The sequence below is a fragment of the Leptodactylus fuscus genome, chromosome 2 (assembly GCF_031893055.1).
Source record: "Leptodactylus fuscus isolate aLepFus1 chromosome 2, aLepFus1.hap2, whole genome shotgun sequence".
NCBI classification, from domain to species: Eukaryota; Metazoa; Chordata; class Amphibia; order Anura; family Leptodactylidae; genus Leptodactylus; species Leptodactylus fuscus.
Genome location: NC_134266.1, coordinates 33,591,805 through 33,606,930, shown reverse-complemented (window position 1 = coordinate 33,606,930; position 15,126 = coordinate 33,591,805). Strand labels below are relative to the sequence as shown.

The following is a 15,126-nucleotide window of genomic DNA, read 5'->3' as shown; positions in this document are numbered from 1 at the left end:
CAGACTTTGCCGGCGGCCGGCCACTTAATCCCCCGCATGCCGGCTACGTCCATTCATTTCTATGGGAGTGTGCTATTCGAAACGGCTGTTTCGAATAGTGTTCGCTCATCTCTAAAATTTATCACCACAGTATCAGGGCTATGGAGTCGGATTGGAGGACGCTGAGACCCCCACCACTTTTGGCTGCCCCCAGAACTATACAGTGGATGGGGTCAGAAGCAGAAGGCTCCATGTACTGTGTAGTGGTCAGACCAGAGTACTGCAGCTCAATTCTTACTCAAGTGAATAGAGAAGATGGCGTCAAAGCCCTGTACAATATCCAGGAAGAACATTACAGCTCTTACTCATTGACAACATCTTAATTTATAGGTTACCATATGCAAGCAGCAAATTTGCACTGAGTGTTCTTGTGATGGAGGGAAATACTGAGAGACTTGTGTAGCAGCAGAATGGTTAATGTCATTGTTATACATATGATATTTTTCACATTTAGCTCCATTACCATGTAGAGAGAGAGAGAGAATAGTAAAATACATAGCGGATCATTGTTCACTATATTCCTGCAGGAACACAAGGCGCCATCTTGGGTTTCTTCCTTCTTTCTTTCCTAACCTTTCCATCCTTCCTGTTTTTCCTTCTAGGTTTTTCAGTGCAGGGTCTCAGTTCTTGCGGGGGTGAGGTTGTTTGACCTTTGGACTCTTCATTCTTCATGGTAGGGGCAATAGGTGTAGATGTAGAATCTGAGTTCCTTATAGGTTCATCATTAAGGATATCATTGAATGGATCCTGTCTGTGTCCTATGTCCACTATGGAGTCCTGTGCTATGTTTGCCACTGTCCCCTTCTCATGTTTGTTAATCTCCTCACCCAAGATGTCTTTTGCAGCAGATTTGATATTTTCCTTATTGAGTCGATTCTTCCTTTTACCTTTCAGACCTTTTCCCTTTTTGTTCTTTCTCTCCTTCTGTTTCGTTTTGTCCTTCTTCTTCTTTGTAGTACTTGCTGTCGTCCTTGGATCAGGGGAGGTGGTCGGACTCATCGTCACCATGATCTTCAGGAGATCCTCAGTAGCTTGCATGACTTGTCCCAGAGTTGGCTGTCCTGGTGGTAGCCCTAAAGATGGTGTCTGACTATGTTCTTTGTCATGCAATTTGATAGGCTTATCTATAAGATTTCCTCCATAATCGTAGAGTCCAGAATCTCTTGGAACGGCGATGGTTTCATTTTTGTACTTAGTACACCTGAATAGAAAGCAAAGTAAATATTATATTCTAGATCCTCTGTCTGTATTACATGTGTATGTTTTATTCCTATTACATACTTTTACAGAACCATCTCTGATGATCACAGTGAGTCATTGCATTTAAAGGGATTCTACCATTAAACTACCTTTTTTTCTAATTACTACGTCGGAATAGCCTTAAGAAAGGCTATTCGTCTCCTACCTTTAGACGTGGTCTCTTCCGCGCCGTTCCGTAGAAATACCGGTTTTAACCGGTATGCAAATGAGCTCTCCGCAGCAATGAGGGCGGGCCCCAGCGCTGAAAGTCCGATGAGCGCATCCCCATTGCTGCCCGAGAGCTCTTTCCTGCGCCGCCTCCTTGTTCTGCAGCAACTCCGCCTCTTCTGGCTTCTCTTGCTCTTGTAGTTCGATACAGGAGCATAGAGAGGCTACCCCAAAATGGCCGGCGGCCAATACAGGAGCCGGCCGGCGGCCATTTTGGGGTAGCCGCTCTTGCAGTTCAATACAGGAGCCGGCCGGTGGCCATTTTGGGGTGGCCTCTCTATGCTCCTGTATCGAACTACAAGAGCAAGAGAAGCCAGAAGAGGCGGAGTTGCTGCAGAACAAGGAGGCGGCGCAGGAAAGAGCTCTCGGGCAGCAATGGGGACGCACTCATCGGTGTTTCAGCGCTGGGGCCCGCCCTCATTGCTGCGGAGAGCTCATTTGCATACCAGTTAAAACCGGTATTTCTACGGAACGGCGCGGCGGAGACCACATCTAAAGGTAGGAGACGAATAGCCTTTCTTAAGGCTATTCCGACGTGTTCATTAGAAAAAAAGGTAGTTTAATGGTAGAATCCCTTTAAGGGAATGAGACTGCAAGTACTGAAATAACGTACAGCACCTCTACAGGTGAAAGGAAGCATTACACAGTGCTCATGAAAAGATAGGCCGCCCTAGTACTGCTTGGACTTGCTGGGTCCTCCAAAGCAAAAGACTTTCTTTGTAGTAGCTCTAACCTCGGCCAGGGGGTTAGGAAAGGTATAACACACGAGCTTCCACTACTTAGAACAGAGTCCTGGTTACTGAAACATGTTGGCTTTATACTCAGTGCAGTCTTGATATAGGACCGAATAGAACCACGTTCTCTAAAAGGCCTCAGGCCTACCATGTATTTGTACTGTCAGCTCTTCCATCGGTCTGATGGGACTAACCCGCTCAGATGGAGGAGAAAAATGGTCAAGAAAACGGGAGAGTGAACTTGGTAAACGAGGAAGTGATTCTCCAGAGCCCTCTCCAAAATAACTGGAGTATAGGACAAGACCAATAAATATGTAGCATGTCACGTCTGTCTGATTACATCGCCAACATGTTACTGGGACTAGTGGGAACCCTATATCTAGCTTCTTAAAGGCAACTAGAGAAACAAGCGCTATGTCTGAGAAGTCCACTTGGAAATCCCATTCAATAGCTAATACCCTCTCACAGACAAAGTATATCGGATAGTCCCCTGGTCTGCACGCAAAGAATCAAAATTGACGAAAGCCACCAAACAGTGGGAGAGTTGATCGTCTCCCCAGAAGTCTATGTAGCAGGGCTCAGGGGCATCTCACAAATTTTTGTTCACCTTGCATTACTCATGTGCTATGAACTGAGATGCATAAAAGACTATCTCTCAAAACCACTTTAAGGCTAAGGCCCCACGGGCCGTAATCGCAGTGCTAAAGCGCTGCGGAAAGAACCGCGGCGTGAACGCATTGCGGTTCTTTCCACAGCACTTTTAAGAGAAAGTTCACAGAGTTTTCCTCTGCGGACTTTCTCTTAACATTATATCTACAGGAAAGCCACCGGCATTTCCGTAGATATAATTGACATGCTGCGATTTGCAAAGCCGCAACGGCTTTCCAAATAGCAGCGTGTCCGCACTGCGATCTTTTCCGCAAAGTGGGCATGGGATTCGCATGAATCCCATCCACTTTGCCTGCACTGTACAATGCTGTGATTTTTCCCGCAGTGTCTCTGCTGCAGGCAAATCGCGGCGTTTCTCATCCGTGGGGCCCTAGGAATTACTCATCATCTGTATTGGGGGGGGGGGTAAAAGAGGGATTATGTAACAGTGAAGATAGTCTTGGGGAAAGATTGGGTGTGGCTGAAGTTTTCTGTGCAACTTTCAGGGTCCTGCCCACTATTGGGTAAAGGGAAGACCTGACGGGTATTGTCTCCAGCCAGGGTGCTACCCAGTTGGCAGCTGCTATGTGACACCATACTCTTGGTCTTGGAGACTAAATTACTTTACATTGACAGGTTTGGCTATATGCTCATCCATGAACACAGGAATTGGCTTACAATACACGTGTGATGGCACAGAGTGGTCACTGCTTAGATATTACCCATTCTCTCTGGTACTTACCAACCATACCAAGTCCTCTCCACACAATGCTCCTTATAGTCAAACTCAAAGCATTGCACCTGGATGACATTAAAGAAAGCCTGTCCTACAACCCGGGAAGCCGTGTCATTCACACTGCGAAGGCACTCTTTAAACCTAGAGAACAGAAATTATAAAATAATTCAGAAAAAAAAAAAATCCAAGGATTGCTGATGGTCTATATGAAGTGTAGACTCAGACTGGGACTCTTATAAGCAACATATTTTATTACTTTAATGGTTGAGATAAAAAAAAATAAAAATAAATCCACGCTCTCTATTTCCTTTGCTTCTTTATTTTACTTTTCCTTTCTAAATTAATCTTGGGCTACAAAAACGGAAGACATTATTTAGGATATCTTACATGGGATTTATAGAACTAGTTTCCTAAGATCAGATCTGACATCCAGCACCCCCATCAGTCAGCTGAACGGAGCAGGAAGCTGAGAACTCAAGTTATTGCATTTATCTATACCAGGTCATGGCCGGTCTGTTACCCCAAATGTATCAAGAGGTATGCAGACATTTTTTGCATCTTCCTACAATGCACTTTACATTAGGCTTGGTGTATGAACTACAAATCTTAATAAATTAAAGCTGACCAATACTCTCCTAGCTCATAATTTATTAATAGTTCCCAAGGTGTCTTCTGCTATCACTGGAAAATCTGGAAACAGAGGAGGAAATTCACTTACTAAATGTGTCTAAATTCTTGGGGTGGAAACCCAGCAAACCCCATTATAGTCTATGGTCTGTAGACTATAGCGGACCCAAAGAACAGACACCTGAACGCAGGTCTGAAGTGACCGATTGTTATTTTGTTTCATTGCCATGTGTCACTGACTCACTAAGCCTACTTTTGTTTGCTCTGCGATTGTTTATGTAATAAACAATATAATTATATATATTTAATATTTAATAATAATTTTCACTTTTGTTCTTTAATTTCTTCGACCAAAATGACCGACTTTTCTATACATTCGATGACATTTATACCAGACACAATCCTGGTCAAGGACATGATGCTAGGTCAGCCTGTTCCTTGTGTCTCCTCATCTTGTCCTTGCTTTGCGGTCGAGTATTAAACATTGCATTCCACTGATAACTCCCAGCGAAGGTCGCCATGACAGGAGGCTTCCATCGTCACTCATTATTGCAGCAGTCAGGGGCGTAACTACCGCCATAGCAGCAGAGGCAGCTGCCACAGGGCCCGGGACATTAGGGGCCCGGTGACAGCCGCTACCGCTGCTATCATTATACTCGGGGGTCTTTGCAGACCCCCGAGTATAATGATCGGAGGCCCGGGAGAGGTAAGGGAACGTAAAAAACACTGTTACTTACCTCTCCACGATCCTGCCAGGCCTCCTTCCTACTTGCCTGACGTCTCTGACGTCACATGAACCCGGGTCATGTGACGTCTGACGTCATAGAAGAAGGACGGCAGCATAGAAGACAGCGTAGGAGCCGGGGACAGGTAAGAAACAGTAATTTTTTATGTTTTTATCCCCCCTGGGTCTCCGATTATTATGCTCTGGGGTCAGAGTATAATAATTGTTTATGGGTGTCCACTATGGGGTATAATACTGTGTGCAGGAGACACTATTGGGGATAATACTGTGTGCAGGGGCCACTATGGGGCATAATACTGTGTGCAGGGGCCACTATGGGGGATAATACTGTGTGCAGGGGCCACTATGGGGTATAATACTGTGTGCAGGAGACACTATTGGGGATAATACTGTGTGCAGGGGCCACTATGGGGTATAATACTGTGTGCAGGAGACACTATTGGGGATAATACTGTGTGCAGGGGCCACTATGGGGCATAATACTGTGTGCAGGAGCAACTATGGGGGATAATACTGTGTGCAGGGGACACTATGGGGGATAATACTGTGTGCAGGGGACACTATGTGGGATAATACTGTGTGCAGGGGCCACTATGGGCTATAATACTGTGTGCAGGGGACACTATGTGGGATAATACTGTGTGCAGGGGACACTATGGGCTATAATACTGTGTGCAGGAGCAACTATGGGGGATAATACTGTGTGCAGGGGACACTATGGGGGATAATACTGTGTGCAGGGGACACTATGGGGGATAATACTGTGTGCAGGGGCCACTATGGGCTATAATACTGTGTGCAGGAGCAACTATGGGGGATAATACTGTGTGCAGGGGACACTATGGGGGATAATACTGTGTGCAGGGGACACTATGGGCTATAATACTGTGTGCAGGGGACACTATGTGGGATAATAGTGTGTGCAGGGGCCACTATGGGGCATAATACTGTGTGCTGGGCTTACTAAGGGACATAATAGAGTGCGGAGGAGGGGGTCGGTCGAGGTCGTCGGCGTCAGTGTCGGTCGGGGGGGGGGGGGGCCATGTCAAAAGTTCGCCACGGGGCCCCGCCATTCCTAGTTACACCACTGGCAGGAGATATAGAAAATGTCCTATATAATATGAGTTGTTCTGCATGGTTGGAGTATATATCCTATATGCCTAATGCTGTTTCTGTTACAGCTTACACAAATACATTACATCTCATGGCCTGGTAGTGAGGCCTCACCAAAGCTGAAAATCCCATAGAAAGCTTACCTGTTGTCACACTGGCAGTGACTGATGGTATGCCAGCGCATGTTCCTGTAGCCATAGCTGTAGGCAAAGGGATGGATGACATAGTCACAGTGGTCATGAGTCCTACAACATGAGTCCGTCTCTTTATGTTCACCTATATGATGACAAAGAGATGAAGAGGACATTGAGAAGATCCCACACCAGCGAAACCTAATTCATGTTACATTGCACGTCACCATAAGCAGCCAAGAGATGTCTGAAGTAACAGTAAGCAAAATGGCGCACATTATATCGCAACTCTAGATCTGCTCTTTAGAAGCATTGATTTCGTTTGGTCTATTTGTCTGTAGTCCAAAATAGGTCAAATATGTGACTGAGCTGCGCAAAGGCAACGTGGCAAATGAATGTGATATCACATGGACATGGAGGCAAAACAGGGCTCAACAGAGAGCTGCTGACACTTCAAACAGCTGACCTATGGGGTCCTGGGTGTTAGACCACCACAGATATTGATAACCTATTGAAAACCCTTTAATTCCAGGATCAGCAATGGCCGGGCCTCCAGCTGTTGTGAAACTACAACTCCCATCATGCACACTTCTTGGAAATCCCAAAGAAGTGACTGGATCATGATGGGAGTTGTAGTTTGACACAAGCTCAAGGACTGGTGGGTGTTGATCCATGCTTAACTTCCTTCTAGGCCTTCTTGTCTCAGATACAGTTTTGCTTTACTATATACCAGGGATAGGGAACCTTCGGCTCTCCAGCTGCTGTGAAACTACAACTCCCAGCATGCTCCATTCACTTCCATGGGAGTTCCAAGAACAGAAGAGCAAGTACGCATGCTGGGAGTTGTAGTTTTGCAACAGCTGGAGAGCCGTACGTTCCCTACCCCTGCTATATACATATATATACTGTATATAGTGTTTGATAAGACGCCCATATCTATATACTGTATATAATGTCTAATAGTGTTTTGTATAGATGGATAAGACGTCCATACCTCTGCAGTCCTGACCGTACTACATGATATTATAGAAATAGAGTAATTTTTTTTGAACCAGATAGAGGTGGTGAGACATAACAGGCGAAAGCTACAATAATAATCTCTTTGAACAAATTTCATTCTGCAAGAAGCTGCTGATAAAGCCACATAACTCCATGAATGTCATATTGTAGTGTGCAAACTCCCTCTATCCTCTTCTGCCAAAATGAAAAAAAAAAATAAAAAATCACAATGAGTGAAGGTCTCAGTGTAACCCTAAGTTGCCTGTTCTTATATATACATGGCCTAAGATTAGACAACTTGGCTATTTTCTTCCATAGCTTTATTCCTGTCCATGGGTTGGTGTTGCAGCTCAGCACTATTAAAGTTCATGGTTAATACAAGAGCACAGACATCTCTCAGAAGGGATTCTGTGCAATTACAATCCGTGTAACGTATGTGAGGATTGTCATGGTAGAATACTCTTCTTCAGGCTGGCTTCCTATAGTGCTGGGTTGAAGTTTCATTCACCCACCATGAACCCTTGAATTCTAAAGGCTGAAGTTGAGTTCACATCTTCATCAGTGGATTCCAGTTTTCTGCTCTAGATACTCTGAGGCCGGGGCCTCACGGGACAGAAACGCTGGAAAAAATCGCAGCATTTTACAGTACGGGCAAAGTGATTCTAGCGAATCCCATGCCCACTTTGCGGTAAAAACTGCCATGTGGACACACGTGTAACTTTCTTATAGATACTGGAATTCCTTAGGAAAGAGTATTATATCCTTGTATTAATACGGCCATAATACATCTATAAGATAAGATAAGATAAGATAAGATAATCCTTTAATAGTCCCACAGTGGGGAAATTTCATACATATACCATACAGACCCATTACAGTCCTGGTCTATCGACCCAAACTAGGAAACTATATCATGTGATGCTGTAAGTTCAGGTCAATAGATCTGCAATCAGTATGGGACTGGTCACTTGCTATATAATAATATGGATATATTATGGCCATGTGAATCCAGTCTACAGTTGTCAAATAAATTAAGGGTATAATCACATACGGCAGATTTGTTGCAGAAATTTCTGCAAATTGTACCAATCTGAATGGGGTTTGCAAAAAATGCAGTCAAGGCGACTAAATTCAGATGAATGAAATTTCTGAAACCAAATCTTCCAAGTGTGAAAACGCCCCTAGTAAACTAGGACATTAAAATGTGCTATACAACAGAAGGATTCTATAGAATCACGCACGACTGTGTCTGACGTGAGGCTCCTTGTTCTTACACCTACTTTCTCAAGTCTTCATTCATTGTTTTGGCTACTATATAAAGTTTTCCCATTCACGCTGATAAAACAGATGACAGATTTCTCGCCCCTCCCCCAATAATCCCCTATGTGTTGTACTGGATTACGAAAAATAAAAGTCACTAGAAATATTCAAAATAATATCCTTATATTCAATATAATAACCTGAGATGTTCTTACTAAACCACAGTGTATATAGTGTTACAACTTACTATGTCCTATAGGGTATACACTAGTTTAGTACTATATAATGGATAGGTATATACTGTATATATGGAGAGAGGGGGGCACTCACCAAATAGGCATGATTTCGTAAAATCCAGTCTTATTGAAGGAAGATCATTAAAACAAACCGGGAGAGAAAAATATCATGCATGGCATAAGGCAACAGCCGTTTTGCGCCGTCACAGGCGCTTTCTCAAGCCAAGTATGTGTCAGATACAGTAGTTGCAGGCTATGAGAGTGTTAACTACTTAAGATCCAGTCTGGAGGGGAGATCTGCTACGGCTTCTTTCATGGGGATTATTGGATTACTTTACTATATTTCATAAATGTTCATCTATCTAATTCCGGAAAGCATTTGATGCAAATATGCTAAATAAGATAAGATAAGATAATCCTTTAATAGTCCCACAATGGGGAAATTTCAGTGATACAGTTTCAAATATCACTTGCTATCATATATGATCCAAGCTCTATGTTTGCAGGTCCTACAGATCAATGTCTCATGAAGCTTCTATACAATAAAGTCACATTGTAGCAGTATAGGACATCTACCACTCAGTTTTTAGCAACCCTGCACCTCTGACCCTCTGTAACATAGAGATACAAGTAAGCTCAGCCTTCTTACCTAGCTCACTCTCATCTGCGACAATGTTCCCAGCTCCACACCACAGTGTTCCTGGGTAGGTGAAGCCCCTCTTGACTCTGACATGTTTCTCTGCAGACCTTTCTCTCTTTCTGAAGGTGTCTGAACTTAAGAAGATCATGCATGCCATCCTGGCTTCTGCAAAACCTCCCAAGCCAAACTCCCACACATCTTCTTGTCTTTTCCTCTGGCAATGGGAGAGAAAGTCTCTGATGGTGTCAGCATCTTCATCCAAAGAGCATGAGACCAGCTGCCTCCTTTTGTCCCATATGGAGGTCACCAGTTCTTCACCATCAGTCACTTGGTACTGGACATGGTGGCCCTGAAAGGACAGCTGGGCACAGTCATGCACACCCAAACTGATCTGCTCACTAGGAACCCCCAACACCCCATAAACAAAGGAATATATTAAGAGAGCCAGCATCTCCCCCCAGATCTCCAGAAGGTTCAGCACCACAATGAGGAGACAGCACCAGCCCACAGCCAAACGCCTTTATAAGGGGACTTTACAAGGTGGTCAGATCACAGACATTTAGGAGGAGGGACTTGTGGGCCAGAAATGTCTGGCTGTCCCCACATCTAACCCCTAGACGACAGCACTTCTAGCAGTGAACTTGAGTTGCTGCTATGGGTTTAGGACATAATCTCAGTCTTCAATTCTGGAAGATCAAATGACTCCCCCTCCCTCATGTATCTGATTCTCTATACATAGGGATGCATCCATTCATCCATTGAATTAGGAACCTGTTGTTTTGTGAGCGCTGTTTGTTCTCTCTGAATAGCTGAAAGGCCATTGCTCCATCCTCCTGCAGCACGCAGGAATCTGGCCTTCTTACTCTAGAAATATACACATAGAGGTGGAAGGACAATGAATTAGAGCTCAAAAAGTTATTCTAAGCAGCCACATTATGTCTTTAATACGGTTTTCGAAGCCGAGCATTAAAGAAGTTTTCTGGGCTAAAGATATTAATGAACTATCTTAAGATCTGGGGAGGGTCTGACTCCCGGGACCTCCATTGACCAGATGTTCTTAGCAGCTTATAGAGATTGGAGCAGGAAGTAGACAGTTCCGTTGTGCATGTAGTGGCCAGACTAAGTACTGCAGATCAGCTGACTGGAAGCTAAGCTGCAGTGACTCAGTTCAGCCACTACATAGAGAACAGCGCTATCCGCTTCCTGCTCCATTTTCTATGTCAGCTGCTGAGAACAGCTGATCAATGGGGGTCCTCGGTGTCAGACCCCCACTAATCTGATATTATTACCATATCTTTAGGACAGGTCATTAATATTTTTAGCCCGAAACAACCCCTATAATTGTGCCCGCCTTTCCATATATACTCTGCAATGATATATTAAGGTATTGTGAATATCCACATTATTCCAAGCAAAACAGCGTACGACACCAAAATGAAGTGTTATTAGCTTGCATGCTTCATACATGACATATTATTATATACAGTATATTTACCTGGTATAAATCATCATGAGGATTAGCAAAATAGGATACTGCTGCAGAACCTCTTTTTTTTTAAAGAAAGCTTGAATTATCTATTTTCCATAACAAGCATCTGCCACAGCTGAAGTGTCTGTTACAGTATGTATTATACAGCATGTTCCAGAGAGACACGTTACAATTCGCCAATTCATTGCTTTGGGTGCTTGGCATTCTCTTCCTAATCTCCGCTCTGCTCCTGCATTACTCTGCTCTCCATTAAAAGGACTCTGACTCCTGCCAATCCCTTTAAAGGGGCTCTATGATTGGGAAAAGTTATTTTTAACTAATCACATCCTTGTATAGGCTTTAGAAAGGCTATTCCACACCTACCTATAGTATGTAAATTGCCTCAGTGGTTTCTGAATAAGTCTGTTTTTATTCATATGCTAATTAGACTAGTGCACGATGCATTGTGCACCCCCTTTGCTATTGTTTCCTATGCACAGGCTGCTGCTGATGACTCAGCTTCCTGTTTGCACATACACATAGGAGATAATAGCAGAGACGAGTGCTGCTGGGAACTTCCTGTGCTGGCTGGAAGCTCATTAGCATATGAATAAAAACAGACTTATTCAGAAACCACTGAGGCAATCTACATACTAAAGGTAGGTGTGGAATAGCATTTCTAAAGGCTATGCAAGGATGTGATTAGTTAAAAATGACTTTTTCCAATGATAGAGCCCCTTTAAGCTCTTATTCTTATAAAAGGCATGGCCACAATATCCCAGATGTAAGGAATAAGGTCCATTTGGTTCCTGTCTGATTTGGTGTGTATCTGTTCCTGCTCCTTATGGGTTCAGCTAAGTTCATTTCATGACCTTGTTCTCTTCTCTGCTGCCTGTCCTGACCTCTGCCTGTCCTGACACTCTGCCTGTCCTGACCTCTGCCTGTCCTGACCTCTGCCTGTCCTGGCACTCTGCCTGTCCTGACCTCTGCCTGTCCTGACACTCTGCCTGTCCTAACACTCTGCCTGTCCTGGCACTCTGCCTGTCCTGACCTCTGCCTGTCCTGACACTCTGCCTGTCCTGACCTCTGACTGTCCTGACCTCTGCCTGTCCTGACACTCTGCCTGTCCTGACACTCTGCCTGTCCTGATCTCTGCCTGTCCTGACCTCTGCCTGTCCTGACCTCTGCCTGTCCTAACACTCTGCCTGTCCTGGCACTCTGCCTGTCCTGACCTCTGCCTGTCCTGACACTCTGCTTGTCCTGACCTCTGCCTGTCCTGACACTTTGCCTGTTTTGACCTCTGCCTGTCCTGGCACTCTGCCTGTCCTGGCACTCTGCCTGTCCTGACACTCTGCCTGTCCTGTGCTTCACATGAACCTCACCTGCCTCAACCCATTCTCTGATTCACCATGACTCCTGCCTACCCATTTGGAAACCACAGCTTGCCTGAATGTCAGCCATTGTTAACAGAGATGACTATAGGGATTGCAAACTTAGGATTCCCTGTGGGAAAGTCAATACCAACTTGCAGGGGTTAAAGGTGAAGAATGCACGATCCCTTAGACTATTCAGACTCAGTAACCATAAGCTATACTATTGTACCTACCCTTCTTCTCTTCTTACCAGGCATTATCAAGTGCACATTCAGGACTATTTGCAGGGGCATAACTTGAGACAGTGCAGAGTGTGAGGTTGCATCTTGAACCAGGAGCCTCAGCGGATCCAAAGATGTCTCTTCCCAATATGCGGAGACCATTAGTATAAGCAATACATTATAGATCTGGGGCCTGGCAAAGATTTTGCATTGGGACTCAAGAGCTTCGTGTTACGCCTGCGCCTATATATAAATTGCCTGTGTCAGCAATTTAACCTGAGAATTTGATCAGGATCCACAATTTCTGCAAGCACTCTGGAGCTATTTTACAAACAGAGCCACTTTTTCCATGGGATTTGTCCGATTGTCTAAGTTTATTCCCTATTCAAGTGAAATGAATTCTGCAATACCAGATGTCAACCATTGACCAGGGTGGCGCTGTTTCTAATCCCTGTCAATTCTTTTAAGTCATTCCATTGTGCATAATTTTCAGTTAGTTTCTTTTTTGTCTCAAGTGTTGTGTGCAACACCTATTACAGGTTGAGAATTGGATATTTCGGCAGCAATGGCGAGATCTGAAAACTTGGAGCTGAAGCTGGAAAGTAACAACTCATGGCTTGTCCTTTACTTTAAAAGAAAGAACATCCTACTGAAATTTACTGTAACTTTTATTATCCCCCCCCCCCCCCATGTACTTGCTTTGTCTACTCGCATGACCAATGTTCTTGAGTGAAATGTCTGAATACCTCTGAGATAAAACAGTCAGCTGTGAGTACAGATTGCGGCCCGGTGGACAATACTAATCCCTTTCCCAGACCTCTGTGAACTAGAGTTACCTCCTCAACTTGTTCGCCCAACTCCCCGGCTTTTCAGTAGGAGGGGCGGACGCTGGAAGTGTTGCGGTGGTGGTTTGGTGGTGTGATGCAAATGGACCCATAGGATTCTCCTCTTCTCCATTAGTCCCCGACCACCACATCATTTGTCATCCTGCCTTTCATGTTGTTGTCTTTTATTATTACTATTCCCTCCACCCCGGGGAAAGGGACCTATTGTGCAGCGTGGCACAGGCGCTGACCTATTTCTAGCCTGTGATCTACAGGGAATGGAAAAGAAAGAGTCTCTTTATTACAGCACATTAATCAAAGTTGTATTAAGAATCCCAGTGAGTTTTGATGGAGGATTACAGGGCAAGCTGTGAAGTCTGTGCGCACATTCCACACTACGCCGCGCGGGCGCTACCATTGGTTATGTCCGATCAGCTGTTTCACTGCCGGCCCATCTTGTTTCACGTGATATGGGATTCCTACAGATTTCTCATGTATATCAGGATATATATATATATATATATATATATATATATATATATATATTATTATATATATATATTTATATTTATTATATATTATTATTATTATTATTATTATTATTATTATTATTATTATTTATATATATATATATAATTATTATTATATTATTATATTTAATATTTATATTATTTATTTATATATATATTATTATATATGTATATACACAATATTGTACCATATAATGCACCCCAGTGGATTTCATTCGTACCCAATGTGTGGTTCGCCATCATACTTTATCTAGGGGTTTCACATGTATGCTGATGCCAGCGCCTGTTTTTGGTATTATTATTATTTTCCAGTTCCCTCGTCTTTTACATTTTGTTGTACTTATATATTTTCTTATGCATGCTTTGCCTATAGTACAGTCATGGCCAAAAGTTTTGAGAATGATACAAATATTAATTTTTACAAAGTCTACTGCTTCAGTTTTTCTAATGGCAATTTGCATATACTCCAGAATGTTATAAAGAGTGATCAGCTTAACAGCAATTACTTGCGAAGTCAATATTTACCTAGAAAATGAACTTTATCCCCCAAAACACATTTCAACATCATTGCAGCCCTGCCTTAAAAGGAACAGCTAACATCGTTTCAGTGATTGCTCCATTAACACAGGTGTGGGTGTTGATGAGGACAGCGCTGGAGATCAATCTGTCATGATTAAGTAAGAATGACACCACTGGACACTTTAAAAGGAGGCTGGTGCTTGGCATCATTGTTTCTCTTCTGTTAACCATGGTTATCTCTAAAGAAACACGTGCAGTCATCATTGCACTGCACAAAAATGGCCTAACCGGGAAGAGTATCGCAGCTAGAAAGATTGCACCTCAGTCAACAATCTAGTCTAGGCAATTTCTTGTGCAGCTGCATCAATGATGAACTGCACGTAGTTTCCTTTAGAGATAACCCATGGTTAACCAGAAGAGAAACCAATGATGCCAAGCACCCAGCCTCCTTTTAAAGTGTCCCAGTGGTGCTCATTCTTACTTAATCATGACAGATTGATCTACCAGCAGCTGCTGATCAATCTGCAACGCTCTGTGAGCAATCCTCATCAACACCACACACTGTGTCTAATGGAGCAATCACTGAAACGATGTTAGCTGTTCCTTATAACAGGCAGGGACTGCACATGATGTTGAACTGCTCTGTACTTGGGGGATAAAGTTCATTTTCTCTGATGAATCCCCTTTTCGATTGTTTGGGACATCTGGAAAACAGCTTATTCAGAGAAGACGAGGTGAGCGCTACCACCAGTCTTGTCTCATGCCAACTGTAAAGCATCCTGAAACCATTCATGTGTGGGGTTGCTTCTCAGCCAA

The 15,126-nt window shown here is 43.6% G+C and overlaps 1 protein-coding gene across 1 annotated transcript; it reads right to left on the bottom strand.

Moving 5' to 3' along the window:
- Window positions 1-298: 298 nt before the first annotated feature.
- On the bottom strand, window positions 299-14,859 carry PROCA1 (protein interacting with cyclin A1). The gene is made up of 5 exons (XM_075266382.1): window positions 14,792-14,859; window positions 9,385-9,893; window positions 6,253-6,385; window positions 3,631-3,765; window positions 299-1,240 (listed from the first exon to the last, which is right to left on the bottom strand). The coding sequence occupies exons 1-5, from the start codon at window positions 14,857-14,859 to the stop codon at window positions 553-555; spliced, it is 1,533 nt and encodes a 510-aa protein (XP_075122483.1). The 3' UTR covers window positions 299-552.
- Between the last annotated feature and the right edge of the window lie 267 nt (window positions 14,860-15,126).